We start from the raw sequence: 16043 nt of genomic DNA, 5'->3' as shown, positions 1-16043 counted from the left end.
TATTGGCATTTTCTTTATTATCTTTACCTATGACTCTCATCCAGAGTTAAGGCTCTGGGCATAACATTTGGAATAGGGTAATTCTATGATAGATGGCCATAGTTTCTTCAAATGGAAATAAAAGTAATTAGAAATGAGATACAAGAAATGTATATGCATATTTTAAATCCAGATACTAGTACTCAACACATTTTGAGTAAAAAATTATTGGAATATTAAGAACAGAATGTGAAGAAAAAAAATAATTTGAATTTAAATCTATCCTAGATTTACCTTATATTATTTTAAATCGCCCAAAAGTGTGTTACCGAAGTATCCAAAACTCATAATTCTGAAAGTAGTTAACCCAATTACACTTTCAAAATTTACATATTGAATATGAAAAATATTTAATTTTGAATATAAGTGCCATTAAAATCCTACTATTAATAGTGTTTTTTGAAATTTTAAGTATATAAAAAGTTTATATTTTATAAACTTATATAGTGTTTTGTAAAATTTTGTACTTAAATTTTGAAATTTATATTAAAACAAAAGCTATTTCTTTTTTGAATATTTGTCGGGAAAGTAGAAGTATTATTTTTTTGAAATTATTATTTATTTCCCATGTTTTAGTTTTTACCATTATGTTAACTGTTAAGTATTTTTTCATATAAAAATTACGATAACTAATTTGGATAATAAGAGATTGAAGGGTTAGAATCAGCTATCTTTACGTCAGTGTTTTCTTAATCCTATGTTTACCAAATTATCAAAAATGTCAAACTTTTTTGTTTTATTAAATGTCTTTTACACTTTAATATTTTCATAAAATTTTTCAAGTTAAACATTTAATACTTTGTTTTTATAACTAATTGAAAATGCTAATGAATCAATAAGAAGGTATGAAAGACTTTCTTTCAAAACTGATCCATACAGAAAACTGAGAATTGAGGAATCATAAAATAACGATATAATATAATTCCACAGGTGATTTTCTTGTGGAACTACAAATATTTGTGTGTTGTGAACTAGTAACAATAAATGGAAATTACAGGGACAAACAAGTTCCGATGGGATATTTTGTTCCATTTCAATGATATATGGAAATAATGTTAGTGGGACTTAAAAGCTCCGTCAGTACATGAAGAGTTAAATGTATTTCAATAACAAGAATTTATATTTAATACATTTTTTATTAATAAGTTGTTAGTTTTGTTTAAGTTATATAAATTCTAAAAATGAAACATCTACAATAAGTCATTGTAATGAAAATAAAATCAATCAAATGAAACATAGCCAAAAAGCATATTTTTCAAGTTAAACATTTAATACTTTGTTTTTATAACTAATTGAAAATGTTAATGAATCAATAAGAAAGTATCATAAATACCTTCAATAAATTTTAAATTTGTTATTAAGAACTGAATAATTTTCATATTTTAATAAATGGTATGGTATTATAAATTTAAAAAACACTTAAAGAAAAAAGAATATTTTTTAATACACTTTTAATAAATTAATATTTATTACTTTTATTTCTAATTTGGTAATTATCTCTTAATTCTAGCTCTAAAATTTACCGAACAGATTTTTGAATTAAATATTGTATATAACTTCAGAATTTTTTTTTTAGTTTGTAAACCTGAAAATTTTCTTAATTATTAGTATGGTTGCATAAAACAATTCGTTGAGTATTATGTAGGAATTATTTGGACTGTGATTAAAAGAGGAGTTTTTAGGGTCTCTTTCTTAACATGTTGGCAAAATACTGTAGAGGTAAACTGTAATTTATTAATAGGGGATCTTTTCTTTGAATAATAGGGGATCTTTTGAACAACCATCAATGAGATCAAGGGTGTTTTTGTGCTAGAGTGGGTGCGGTTGCCACTGAGCTTGATAAGGACCCTGGTAAAAAGTATGAAGCGCCAATATCTCCTATTATTTTATATTTTATAACCGTGATTGAACAGCCGACCCAATTTTCGGTTTTACGACAACTAATGTTCAACCCTGTAGCCTTGTAATTTTGAACCCAATCCAGAAGATAAGGGTACATCTGTATCAAGTATTGGGAGAAATTTGCCTTCCTGGTGGACTTTTTGATGGAACTAACCCACATTTGAGTTACATGGAGAGGAAGCCCACGAGAACCTCCCACGGTAAGCCTGACGGCAAAGGGACTCTAACCCATGATCCGTCTGCCACTGAGGATATCTCACGTCAGCATTGTGGTTGGTGCAAGCCGGATGCGGACTCGTATCGACCGTCCATCGCTGGAATTCGAACCCGTTCACCTCATTGGAAGGCGAACGCCCTGAGCCATCGCGATTCCATCCCTCTATTAGACATGTTTTTCTCTTATTTGCTTTGTTAATTTTTTATTGCAAAAAAAATCCCCCCTTTAATTGTTTTAGCAAGCATATTTTAATACACGCTCATTATTCGAATGTTATAACAGATCAAAACTGAGGTTTCTACAACTGGGGTATATTGACACAAATTGAGGTTTCAACAACTGGGATATGGCAAAATGACATTAAACGTTTGAAATTACATGGAGAAAAAGTTATTCAACCGAAATTTCTAATCTAATCAAGCATTACGTCAAAAAAGGTGAACATGGATATCTAATAAGATATAAGAATATGTCTATATAGGGTATTCTGTAATCACCTTATGGCTTATTCCAAGCGAAATCGACCATTGCTGTTATGTCACAGATTTCCATGAAAATTTTTTATAGAAAAGTTCTTGATGAAATATGACTAAAATAATTTGCTCGAAAATTTTAGACCAAAACTGTGATTTGGTGATGATTTTGAAGTATGTCTCAATTTAAGAAAATACCGTAACTGCAGATGGTGCCTCGTAGGTTTAAAATGTCTATATCTTTAATGTCTTTATTTAATTAATATTTTTTATTTAATAAAGGATCTTTAATGTGTTTATATATTAATTTAGTCTAATTTAATTTATGAACCAATTTTCTTAATTCTGGTGTCGTTAGAAAGAAGAAAGTTATCACTTTTTTTAAATGTTGATATTTTCATTTAAAAAATAGATAGTTATATAATTTTGTTTTACAAAATTTATTGAAATAATTTTTGGGGAATGTTTTTTTTGTTGCTAACTTTAAAATATTTTCACAGCACAGTAACAATCATCACTAACTTATTTTTTTTTCTGATAATGTTAAATATCATACTAAAATTAAAAAAAAGGTTTTTTTTTGCCTTTAAAAAAATAAAAAATGTTTTTAGCCAAAATACTTCAAGATTTTTTTTTTACAGCATGAAGAAAAAGTTTCTTGATCTTAATTTTTTCCCTCATAATGTTAAATGTCACGTTTTTAAATATAAATAAAATCAAAAGAGTATTTTTATCATTTTGTTTTGCTTGGTCAATAAACAAAATAAAAAATGGTTTTTAGCCAAAATATTTCAAGATTATTTTATAGCAGAGAAACTTTTTTTGACTTTTTTTCTTTGTATAATGACAACGAAATTAAGAAAGCTGGCTCATAAAAAATATAGACATTCTTAACCTACGTTTTCCTAACCAACATCTGTAATTACTCAATTTTCTTAAATTGAGTCAAACTTTAAAATGATCCTCAATCGTAGTTTTTGTCCAAAAATTTTGAAAAAAAGTATTTAAGCCGTTTTTCATCAAGAACTTTCTTGCAAAATATTTTCATAAAAATCTGTGACCGGCATTGAGAAATATTTATTTTTTATTTTGGTTTTATTTCACTTCAAAACATATTGATATCTTTTATTTTCTGCCCCCCCCCTCCCCCCAAAAAGGACCATGTTTTGAGAAGTGTTAAACTTTTCGATAAATGACGAAAACTTTTGCAATAATTTATGCGAATTTCTTTCACTAGAATATACTATAAAAGTTTTACTGTGAATTAAATTTAATTGTTGTCAGAGCTTGAAATTTAAATGCGTCATGCATCCACCTTTTTTTTTTTTAAACAGCCCATATCCAAATGAATCAGAAGAAAATATCCACACTATTCAAGTAAGTTCTTCATAAACAAATTACATATTCATACATCATTATATATGTTACCGTTAAAGTATGAAATCCGTTATTTTATAGAATACCTAGTTATAGAATAGTTTATAGAATACCATGAAATAACTGATCGTGTCCGTTAAAGTGTAAAATTCTCTTGTATTTCATGGTTTAACTAGTTATTTCATAGAATAACGATCTGCAGCCCGTTAAAGTGTATAATAATTTATATCATATATCTCGCTCGGTTCGCACTGGTCAGGGATTTAAGAAATGTTCGTGTAAAACCCAGTGCGTCACCAAAAATTTTTTTTGTTTCAGAAATAATGTTCTTTGTAATTCCAAGTGTCATTTTAGTAATCCTTGTTGTGTAACAAATGATTTTATGGTACGTTTCTATAAATACCATTTATACGCTGCATAAATGAGATAAATAGCTTCTTTTTCATTTTAATTGTCTATCATTAGTTTATTTATAGAATACCTAGTCATTTCATTTTAGATAAATTGTTTATTTTACACTTAAACTGTCTCTCATTAGTTAATTTATAGAATACCTAGTTATTTCATAGAATAACTATAAAGTGTCAGATTAATAACATATTACACACTTTAACGGACACGATCAGTTATTTCATGGAATAACTAGGTATTCTATGAAATAACTGCATTATATACTTTAACGGTAACATATATATATTTAAAAAAAAAATCAAGTTATTTATTGCAGTTAAAATAACAGTTTTTTGTTTAAAAATTATATCTGAATAAAAAATGTCATAATGTCTGAAAATTTCATAGATACCTGAGCTGTTTAAGTTGAACATTTTTTTAAAATGTATTAATAAATTTTTTTTTTACATTTATTTAGTATAAAGCAACCAGTTAATCCCCTAGGGATGCGTGAAATTCGAAATACGTTACACAATTTTTTCTAATCATGAACATGAAAAACTGGCTTAATACACGAATATGAATAAGGTCGTTTTCACGCTAAATGTTATAACTGCGCGTTACATAGCTGCACATGTTACAGTGATTCCTATTAATTTATTACTAATTTACCCATTTGATTACTAATTAACCCATTTGATTACTAATTAACCAATGATTGATTACTTACTAACCCATTTTCAGCAAAATGTGCATAAACGCACCAAATATTTTTTTATAAACAGTGTGATGTATATTTTTCTCTAATTTTATTTCTTGACTATTTTCAAGGGTACTGAAGACGTGTATAAAATAATAGCAATTCAATTGAAGTAAATACTTTCTGTTGAAGAAGTTTCTAACTACGCTATTTTTTCTTATCTTAAACAGTTATTGATTAATTCGACTTTTTGGAAATGTATAATTATCAAATTTTAGATTAATCATATGTTTTTTTTTATTTTTATTGTGGAATAAAGTTGCTGTCATTGATTAATGTCATAAAATCTAGTGTTCAACTATAAGATTTGTCCATTGATTTGGACAAATGTATAATTATTACATTTTAGATTAAATATATGTTTTTTCATAATGGATAAAAGTTGCTTTCATTGATTAATGTCATAAAAAAAATCTAGTGGTCAACTATATAATTTGTCCGTTGATTTAGAAAAATGTATAACTGTAAATCTATAATTATTGCATTTTAAACTAATCATATATATCATGGATTAAAGTTGCTATTCTTGATTAATGTCATTAAAAAAACTAGTGTTCAACTATATGATTTGCCCATTGCTTTGAACAATGGCTCATATACGCATCATTTTAATTCTTAAATAAAATATTATGTTTCATGCGCGAATTTTTTTTTGTTTCTTAATCAATATAATTGAAGCATATTTTAATAAAAGTAATGCCATATTTTATAAAATTTCTATGCTTAGCCTAAAATAGGTTAAAAGTTATTCAAGATATCGCATTTCCAAATAAAGAGACTGAATATTTTCAAAGTAATTTTTATGTCGCATGAAGATCAAAGATAAGAAAGAAAATTTAATTGATGACAATGATTAATTAAAGTTTACTTAATAACTACAATAAAAGTAACGATATTTAATCAATGCGACTTCATATCAGGAAATTTGACTAACGCAACAAGAGCAAAAATTTTCGTTCCTTAATAATTCTTTCGCGGGCATAAACAATTCTTTTATGGACCATCACTTGTTCGCGGACCACCGTTTGATGACCGCTGTTGTAAATGAACAGCTAAGAAATTAAATTTGCCCACGGGTGTCAAACATAGACAAAAACCAGCAGTTCCTTTTTTCTTATTATTATTACAGATCAAGATATAAGAAAAGCATTTGATAGGAAATTAAATATATATTCATTTTTCAGTTCCTCACAATTTATTTCGTACCTTTTTTTAGACAAATAGTTTAGCTTTCGATACCTTTTCCTAAAACCATCTTATCACGTAGATTCGTTTTTATCGAGGTCTTTTAGATAAAAAGGACAATGAATATTGTCTCAGCGCTTTGTTTCTTTTTGATATGATGATAATGCTTGCAGTGGGAAGAGTCTTAAACAGATGTTTCAGTTCAACTTCCTTATAATTATTTAGAATATCGAAACAAAAATTGATAAAAATTTGAATATCGACCTGAACCGTCTACCACGGTAGTTTCAGTTGAAAATCGTTCGAATTTTACAATGCAGTTTGCTACTGAAGACGATTCAGTATTTAAATTAACATGGAAAATCCATAATTTCACGATGATCCCTTTTAAAGCCGATAAACCACTCTGGAGCCCTACGATAGTGATAGATACTTTTGCTGGTACAGAATGGAATATTGGATTATACGTGAGGGGTTATAAAAACGAAAGTTATGTCACAGGTGTTATTTATCGAGGTAAATCCGAAGAAGGAGCAGAAACTATACCTGTTAGCTTTGCGATTTCCATCAAAAAAACTGATGGATCATCTTCTTTGATATGTGAGAAAAACTATGATTTCGATGCCGATAAGGGATATGGATTTCAATTAATTCCTCAGAGCGAAGTATTTCAAAAGAAGAAATACCTTTATCCTGGTAATACTTTTATATTGGAATGCCAAATGCGGAAATGTAACGTTGAGAATAATTTTTCTCCTGCATCTGCTTTTCGCAATTATGCTTTCGATTCGAAATTCGCTTCTAAACAAGCCTTTGATGGCATGAAGAAGGCTTCTAAACCTAAGGTCAGCAAATGTTTAATTCGTACTCGCATCAATGTTGAAGAACTTAGATTTGTTTGGGCTATTCCTAGGTTTTGTACTGTCGCATTGAATCAGAAACTTACCACGTCAATTTGTTTTGCAGGCAAAAATTCCCCAAAATTTGTTCTGTCAATTGTTCCCAATGTGTCGACAAGACAGCCTGAAGAAAGTATGCAGATTGAGTTATTGGCTGAAAGTAAAGAATCGTTTTATTGTTTATATGAAATACTGTTAGTTGACTGCGACTTGGTCTCGAGAATTCACATGAAAGGAGAACATTTATTCGAAATTGGTTCATCTATGTCAATTAATGTTCGAAATTCTCTCAAGTTGAGCGAACTTCAGCGTAACAAAGATTTACGCCTTGTGGATGAAACCTTAACACTATATTACAAATTCGAAATTGCAAGTCCATCTTCTGTGAAGTCTTTTGTCGAACAGACTACATATTTCCCTCCGAAATTTGGTGTTTATGGTTTGACAAGAGCTGGCGACGACGATGAACATCCAAGTGATAAGATAATGGAAAGTAACAAAGAGAGAAAGTTCTGCGATGTCTCACTGCAAGTCGAAGATAAATTGTTTCAAACCCACAAAGTAATCTTGTGCACCTGGTCTTCTGTGTTTAAGACTATTCTAGAGCAAGATTTGAGCGAAGATTGCAATATCCTGGAGATCGATGATATTGATGCTGGGACCGTTGATAGAATGCTTATTTTCATGTACACACAAACTGTTGAAGATTTAGAGTGGAAAGAAACAGCAAAGTTGTATCTTGCTGCCAATAAATATGAAATAAAGTCACTATTAGAGAACTGCTTAGCGAAATTGGAATCTAAAATATCTGTTTCAAATGTGAGTGATTTGTTATTTCTTGCTGATATGCACACAAACGAAAAACTAGTTAAATTTGCTACAGATTTTATTAAAACACACAAAGACGAAGTGCTTCGCACTGAAGAATGGAAAAAATTTATGAAAGATAAGGGGGCATTAGCTGCAAAACTAATGCATGAAATGTTTGTTGAAGTTTGAGGTAAGTATATTCAATCATTATTACAAACTTTCAACTCCGTAGAACAAATGCAAAAATAAGTCCGAGATCGTTTGGTAGTGATCTTTTTCCCCTTCCTTTTTTTTTCTTTCGATTTTTTTCTTGTTCAAAAATAGTAACTTCTTCAGCACGACAGCCCCTTACAGGCCTTGGCTGCCTCAACCACGCGTAGCCTCCAACGCCTCCTATCCATGGCGACTTTTTTCCAGTTGTTAATCTTTATTACTTTGAGATCTTTAGTAGTGTCATCCAGCCATCTAGTTGGAGGTCTTCCTCTGGCCCGAGATTCAGAAGGATTTTTAAAGGTGGCGATTCGTACTGCATTGTTTTCTGGACCTCTCCAGATATGGCCAAGCCATCTTAATCTATTGCTTCGTATGACCTGCACTATCTGTGGCTGTCCATAGAGTCTATATAAATCAAATATTAGTAACTATTTGAATGTTTTATTAAATTCACGAATCAGACGCTGAAGTTCTCAGATTATTTTTTTAAAAAATCAGATGCCTTATTTTCATAAAAAAATTTCTCCTGACTGTAAAATATGGACAAAAAGCTACAGTTGATTTAATTTCTGCAAAAATTTATTAAATTTTTTTTCCCTCTAGTTTTTGCTTTAAAACATTTCATTATTTAAAAATGATGGAAATTTTTAAAGCAAAGGAAAGAGAAAAAATAGAAAAAGAAACATAAATTTTAAAAAATTGTTTTAATATTTGATGTGTCTTTCTGAAAAAAGAGTTTTTTCCATTTCTTCCACTTTGGTAAAAAGAAGCCTATTTCTTCCAGGGACGCTTTTTTCCATTTTTCCCCACTGATTTTTCACTGAGGAAGTAACTTTTCCAACCTGTTTATTAATTTAGTTAGATATATTTATTTATTTAGTTAGTTACAGACATTTATTGAAAGTCTGATCATGAAATGCTATTCATAATTATTAGGCATGTCCCGAGTACCCGGCTAGATAATTTCAATACACGGTACCGGGTATCCAAACCCGGTTTTTAGTCTCAAGACCTCACTCGGCCTGTTTTTCCAGATATCCAGAGCCGAATTATTAAATCGACACAATCATATTCAGATTTTTAGTAACCTTAATACTGTTCATTAAACTAACTGTAGTCTTAGAAATCCATGTAGTATTATTATCAATTTCTTTTGAGCATGTATTATTTTAAGCTGAATTACCAGTTAAGGTACAACATATTACATGTTTTATATAGCTGGTGCAATATAAAATTTCTGGTGCGAAATTGGTTGGTGTAAAATTGCTAGTGCAAAATTGTTGGGGCGAAATTTCAATTCAAGGAAAGCTTAGTAAAATAGACACCTTTGGAACAGAAAAATATGTTCGTTAAAACTAGGTGTCTGCTTAGGAGAAGGACATGTAAATTCATAAATCTTATGCTGAAAACTATTTTAACTAAATTGATATCTGATAGTTAAATAAATACAAGATTAGAAATAGGGAATTATATTGATATTTATTTAAAGTAAATTAAAAATTCAAAGTCTATTCGTACTACATTTGCTTTCAGCTAATGAGCAATAATATGTTATTGTTTAGATTTGCAAGCTTAGGATTTTTTACCTGTTTTATGGAAGATAACAGTTGCAATAAAAACGTAAAGTATTTTCTTACAAATGGCATATTAGTATAATATTCTAATTCTGTATTTATTTTAGACATTCAAGTTAAATTTCCTAGTAAATAAAAACAACAGTTAAAACCGAGCCAATTGAAATAAAAAAATGCTTATAATAAAAATTTTTTGAATATACTTTTTACTTTATAAATAAAGATAAAAAAATATTACTTTACATAACTCGACAAAAAGCAAAAAGCTTAAGAGTTTTCAGAATAATTTAATTTATGTTTATATTGAAAATAAGCATGTATGAAAGCTATTGGCTAACTTTAAACTGAAGTTTTAATATCTTCTGCTATCCTACTAACCGTAAGAGATTTTCATTTTTTTCCCCTCCGTGTAACGCAAATACGCTTTGTTTTTGCATAAAAAGTTATCCATGAAAGTTAATTTTCACCTTGTTTGTTGCTTAACCAAGGAGTTTATCTTTTTGTAGTTCTAAATTACTAGGATACGGAAATTGAATCTTAACTTCAAGAACAGCAAAACTGCTACGTGAATCTTCCGTTTAACATTTTTTTAAGATAAAATTTCTACTGAGTAACTGAAAAGTTTAACAGATTGTACTAAAATATATTGTATATTGACGTAAATTACATTTATAGTTATTGGATGATTTAAAATTAAACCTGATAGTTAAAGCATTTTTCATTTAACGGACAGTTACTTTGTTAAAATATTTAGAAATTATTCATCATTTAACATTATAAATGTAATGCTACATTAATAAATGTGATTGAATATTTGAGTAAGTTAAATGAAAGGATAATTAATTATAAAGTCCACTTTTAGCAAATGTTCGCGAAGTTTTACGTTAATCATTCTGCATCCGAGCAATCCAAAAAACTTTTTGTTTTTAAATCGAGTTTAAAAAAAAAATCTAAAAATAAAAACATGTTTTTATATATAGAGGCTAGCAGTAATTTTCCTTGAAACTATATCTTGCAAATTATTTGTTAGATAGAAAATTATACGATTTTGATGTTGTTTTATAGAAATGTATAATATCAGGCCGGGTATTATATCCAAATTTTACAGGGTACCCGTAACCAGTCGTAAAATATTCAGTTTTTTCTTTCAGGTTCCCGGACCCGGTATATCTCTAATAATTATATTCTCATTAAGCATGTTTTATACATAAAAATAGCTATTAAACGAGAAATTTTTTGATTTTCGATTTGAAGTACACTTATTGAAATAACTAGAGGATGCGTTTTTTTTAACGCTTCGATTTGAAATACACTTATTGAAATAATTAGAGGATGCGTTTTTTCAACGCAACTTGTTTGAGTACTTTGTTTTTTTTAAAAAAAATAAATATTTGTATTTTACTCGCTATTCAAAAACGTTGGTCCAATTCTGCTCTTTTTTCCCCTGTACTAAACACATTTTTCTTATTATGGTACTAAAAATAGATAAATGGAGAAATTTAGTTTTATTTTATTTTATAGCCGTCGTTGAACAGCCGATTTAATTTTTCCGTTTACGACTACCAATGTTCAACTCTGTAGCCTTGCAATTTTGAACCCAATCGAGAAGACAAAAGAATTACTGGATCAAGTATTGGGAGAAATTTGCCTTCATGGAGGACTTTTTGGTGGAACTAACCCGCATTTGCGTTACATGGGGAGGAAAATCACGAAAACCTCCCACAGTTAGCCTGAAGGCAAGGNCCAATCCAGAAGACAAGGGAACTTATGGATCAAGTGTTGGGAGAAATTTGCCTTCATGGAGGACTTTTTGATGGAACTAACCCGCATTTGCTCTACATGGAGAGGAAAATCACGAAAACCTCCCACAGTTAGCCTGACGGCAAGAGGACTCTAATCTATGATCCGTCTACCACTGAGGATATTTTATGTCAGTACTGTGATCGGTGTGAGCCGGGTGTGGAATTCAAATCAACCAGCCATCGACGGGATTCGAACCCTGTTCACCTGAGGAATTTAGTTTGTTGTTTAATAGAGTTTTAGAACATACAAAATTATTCCAGTCTGACGTAAGTTTTGAACCAATGATCTCGTGGAATTTAGTCGCTCATCTCTTCATTGCGGACTACTGGGACTTCTAGTTTCTTACAACATCTTTTTTTAAAGTTTGACAAACATTTTTTTTTAAAACTTAGGATTTATTCTGAAGGCATGAAAATAAATAAAATATTAAAGTTCAACACTTAAGATCTATGGAAAAAAATCTTAATAGCCCTCACTGCTGGTTTGCCAGATGTTTTGTTTGATTCATAAACGACTAATATTTCACAACGATCCACTGCAATGCCATCATAACTTATTTTTCAAAGTTTCTTTTCCCGCTTCTTAACCAACAGCGCCCTCTAGCAACATTGAAACGAAGTGGCTAGTTCATGCTGTCGATTTGAAAAATCGACATTCTACAGCTTATAATTTAGTGTCTTGGCAATATTTTTGATGACTTCTGTTTACTTTCCATAAATGCTACGATTATATTTTTTGTTTTGAAGTTGAGATTTTCTTAACGTTTCATTTCATTTAAAATTATCGAAACAAAATAGAACTGCGTGAGTTTATAATAGTGTTTTTAAATTTGCTTTTAGATCTTGCATAATAGTGTAGAACATACTTTTTGAACGATTCCACATATTTATTTTAATTGTTTTTATTTTGACTTTAGATTTTAGAATTTTTATTCAACTATTCGTAAAAAGTGTTTCGTTCATATTTTTATTTACTCTTATTTATTTTATTTTTGCTTATGATAAATTCTGATCTAAGTAAAGAAAAGAAAAAATTAACATTTATAATTTATCGAAAAGTATTTATGTATTATCTGTAAGTAAAAGCACTTATCCGTAATTATTCTTAATTTATTTTTTAATGATTAATGGTGTATGCCTTTCATATAAATAAAAAATTTATTCTACTTAGATATAAATTTAAAAAGAAGAAAAATATAGATAAATTAAAATGCTTATATAAGTCGTATTTTACTCTTGTACTAAGATATTATTTTCTTTTTCTTCACTAACACTCGATATTCTTAAAATTAAAATAAATAAGTAAACAATGATTAAAATAAATTTATAAATTTTTGAAAAAAAAAACGATGAAATGATCTTTTAATTAGTAATTAAGATTATCACCGCAGCGGGGCGCTATAATTATTTGGTCAGAAAGCGTTGTAATTTTACTATATCGTTTTTAACATTCTCTAGCATTAGAGTGGAAACTCTTTACATGCTTTTTTGGGTTTTAATCATGACTTAGTTTCAAAAAATTAAAAAAAAGGTCAAATACCTTATTTTTTTTAAAAACTGAAAATGCAATCATGTATTAAGTAAATTAATTTAAAATTAAAATTTTAATTTTTTATTTAATTGCTGATGATTCTAAATTATTTTGTTTTTGTGTTTTTTTCCTTGTCTTTAGAAAAACTTGAAAAACGTCTTCGACGAGGCTATTTTGGCTGCTCTGATGCCACCCAAAAAAAAGAAAAGAGGCAGTAAACATGGAAAATGTGTATTGTTTTAGTTTTAACTCAATCAGAAATATTATTTTGATATTATAAACTATGATATATAAATATATATATGTATATTTTGAAACAATTTTAAATGTATTTAACCATATATCCAGAATGTAAGTAATATTTAGAGATTTATTTTTTGAAATAAATTTTTCTTCTAAATTATTATGCATTTATATGATGATTACACATTATTATAAATAGCATAATAATTTATAATAATATAATAATTTATAAATTGTATTAGTGGGGAAACAATTTACATTGTATTTATCTTTATATATTTTTTTAATTACAAATTGCACTTTTACATAATAATTCTGAAATTAATTTGTTTAAATCTATTTTGAATGTTAAGAATCATGTATGAATAAAATAATTATACATTATTATGATAATTTATTTATTATATTAGTGAAGCAAATTAAAAAGAACTCATCAATGAATATTTTATGCTTACAAACTACTCTTAAGTAACAATCATTTAGAAATTTATTTCTTAAATCCATTTTGCTTCTAAATTATCGTGTAGCATGATAATTACAAACTAGTGGGCTGCGCCCCTTGCTCGCTAACGCTCGCCAACCCCGAAAATTGCTACGCAATCTTATATGGTTTGCTTCGCAAATCAAATTTTTTAAAAATGTAATCATGCAAATTTTTTAAAAATGTAATCCACTTGATTACACGTGGCCAACACATGCACAAGTGCATTTGCGCATACTTATGCAACAATTTTTGAAAATATTTACAAGCATTTCTCAATGTATAAAGTAAATAATTTCGTGATACTTTACTACTGATAAAAAAACGTTATGAAAATTCGAATTTTTNTACAAATTATGCTTTTGTATAATAATTCTGAAATTAATTTGTTTAAATCTATTTTGAATGTTAAGAATCATGCATTAATAAAATAATTATATATTATTATGATAATTTATTTATTATATTAGTGAAGCAAATTAAAGTGAACTCATCAATGAATACTTTATACTTACAAACTACTCTTAAATAACAATTATTTAGAAATTTATTTCTTAAATCCCTTTTGCATCTAAATTATCGTGTAGCATGATAATTACAAACTAGTGGGCTGTGCCCCCTGCTCGTTAACGCTCGCCAACCCCCGAAAATTGCTACGCAATCTTATATGGTTTGCTTAGCTCGCTACTATCTTAGGTATACATTGCAAATGCACAAAATTCTAAGAATTCAAAACAATCATTTACAACTTTTTTTTCAAAAAAAAAAAAAAAAAAAAAATTACATCTTTTTAGTAAATACTAAGTCATTAAAATAAATTTGAATTAAAATAAATGGCATGTAATTCGTTAAACCTTTTAGAAATATGCTATAGTATAAAATCTTAAAGCGTAACATCACGACTGAGACTCATTTTTCAATGAATAACTAATAACAATAATAAAACAAATAAATTCGTGATACAAATCAAAAATCGTCAAATAAATTCGTATTATATAAATTCGTGAAAAAAAGCGCTTTCGACAAAATACTGAAATAAAGATCTATCGACAAAGACTACTCACTTCTGCCTAGCTTAATAGTATGAGATTGCCGCAGCTGATAGGCTGAATTTCGGAAGAGATCGCATTTGATGAGAATGCTCTCAATGGTTATTTCAGTTACCGTTTTTGAAAGTGCTATATGTTGAGCCACCTCAGCTAGATTTGGCATGTGACATTTTTAGCGGCAATCATTGGTCGATTTTCTAGAGTTGCCATTCGGGGAGTTGTAATGAGGCTTTTTTTGTCGCCGTGTAAGAGAAATATATATATAGATTATTATAAAAATTTTCACATTTTGTTAATAGGAATTCAACCTGAGTGCCTTTGAATTATCTCGAATGATTTTCCTTCGGTTATATAGGCATGTTGAGTGTCCCAAGCTAATTGGGACAAACTTTTCGGGGAGGTAAGGTCCATCACAAGAATTAAGAATTGCATAGCTACCCATGATGTAGGAAAATAGTTATATGACAGGTACAAGAAACAAAGACACACAAGACTGAGATAACCTTAAATATTTATTGGTCAAAGATATTACATGTGCTGTTGTAGACGATAGGTAAAAATGTCACAAAAGACGTTAAGAGTTTCCATCATTGTTGGTGATGCATGCGTTTACATAGTGTGTGTGTGGATTGGCGGATTCGCTCAAATACACCTGAATTTTGTTGCATTTCCGCTGCAGTAAAGATGATTCTTGATACCAGATTTATTACGGAAACCACAGGTGTTGCGTACACAGCACTTTTCAGTGCATCCTAAAGAAAGAAATCAGTTTAAATCAGGAGAGCGGGGTAACCAAGGAACCGGTTCACCATCTTGTGAACAACAACACCTAGCGGCGTACGAAGACGTTTCCGACCATGGATTGCTATGCAAATCTGATTCCGCTTAATGTCCCCTACCTCTCCTTAAAGTTTGTCCCTACATATTTTGTCTTCGATTGAGATGCTAATTTCAAGTTTATGTCGATTCTTTTCCTAATTATGATGAAATAATTAATGAATAAATGATTATCAACCTTTTATCGAATAATCTGTAGACCATGAAAATTTTTTAAAAGTGTAATCCACGTGATTACATGTGGCCAACACATGCACAAGT

At 29.1% G+C, this 16043-nt stretch overlaps 1 protein-coding gene across 1 annotated transcript; it reads left to right on the top strand.

Moving 5' to 3' along the window:
* The first annotated feature begins 6484 nt into the window (after positions 1–6484).
* On the top strand, positions 6485–13799 carry LOC139426747 (speckle-type POZ protein-like). Its single transcript, XM_071186626.1, has 2 exons — positions 6485–8242; positions 13314–13799. Exon 1 carries the CDS (start codon positions 6658–6660, stop codon positions 8239–8241), a length of 1584 nt encoding a protein of 527 aa, XP_071042727.1. The 5' UTR covers positions 6485–6657; the 3' UTR covers position 8242; positions 13314–13799.
* The last annotated feature ends 2244 nt before the right edge of the window (positions 13800–16043 follow it).

Source organism: Parasteatoda tepidariorum, chromosome 10, assembly GCF_043381705.1.
Source record: "Parasteatoda tepidariorum isolate YZ-2023 chromosome 10, CAS_Ptep_4.0, whole genome shotgun sequence".
Taxonomy (NCBI): Eukaryota; Metazoa; Arthropoda; class Arachnida; order Araneae; family Theridiidae; genus Parasteatoda; species Parasteatoda tepidariorum.
Note: the sequence above shows the minus strand (reverse complement) of the source record. Positions and strands in the feature narration are given on the sequence as shown.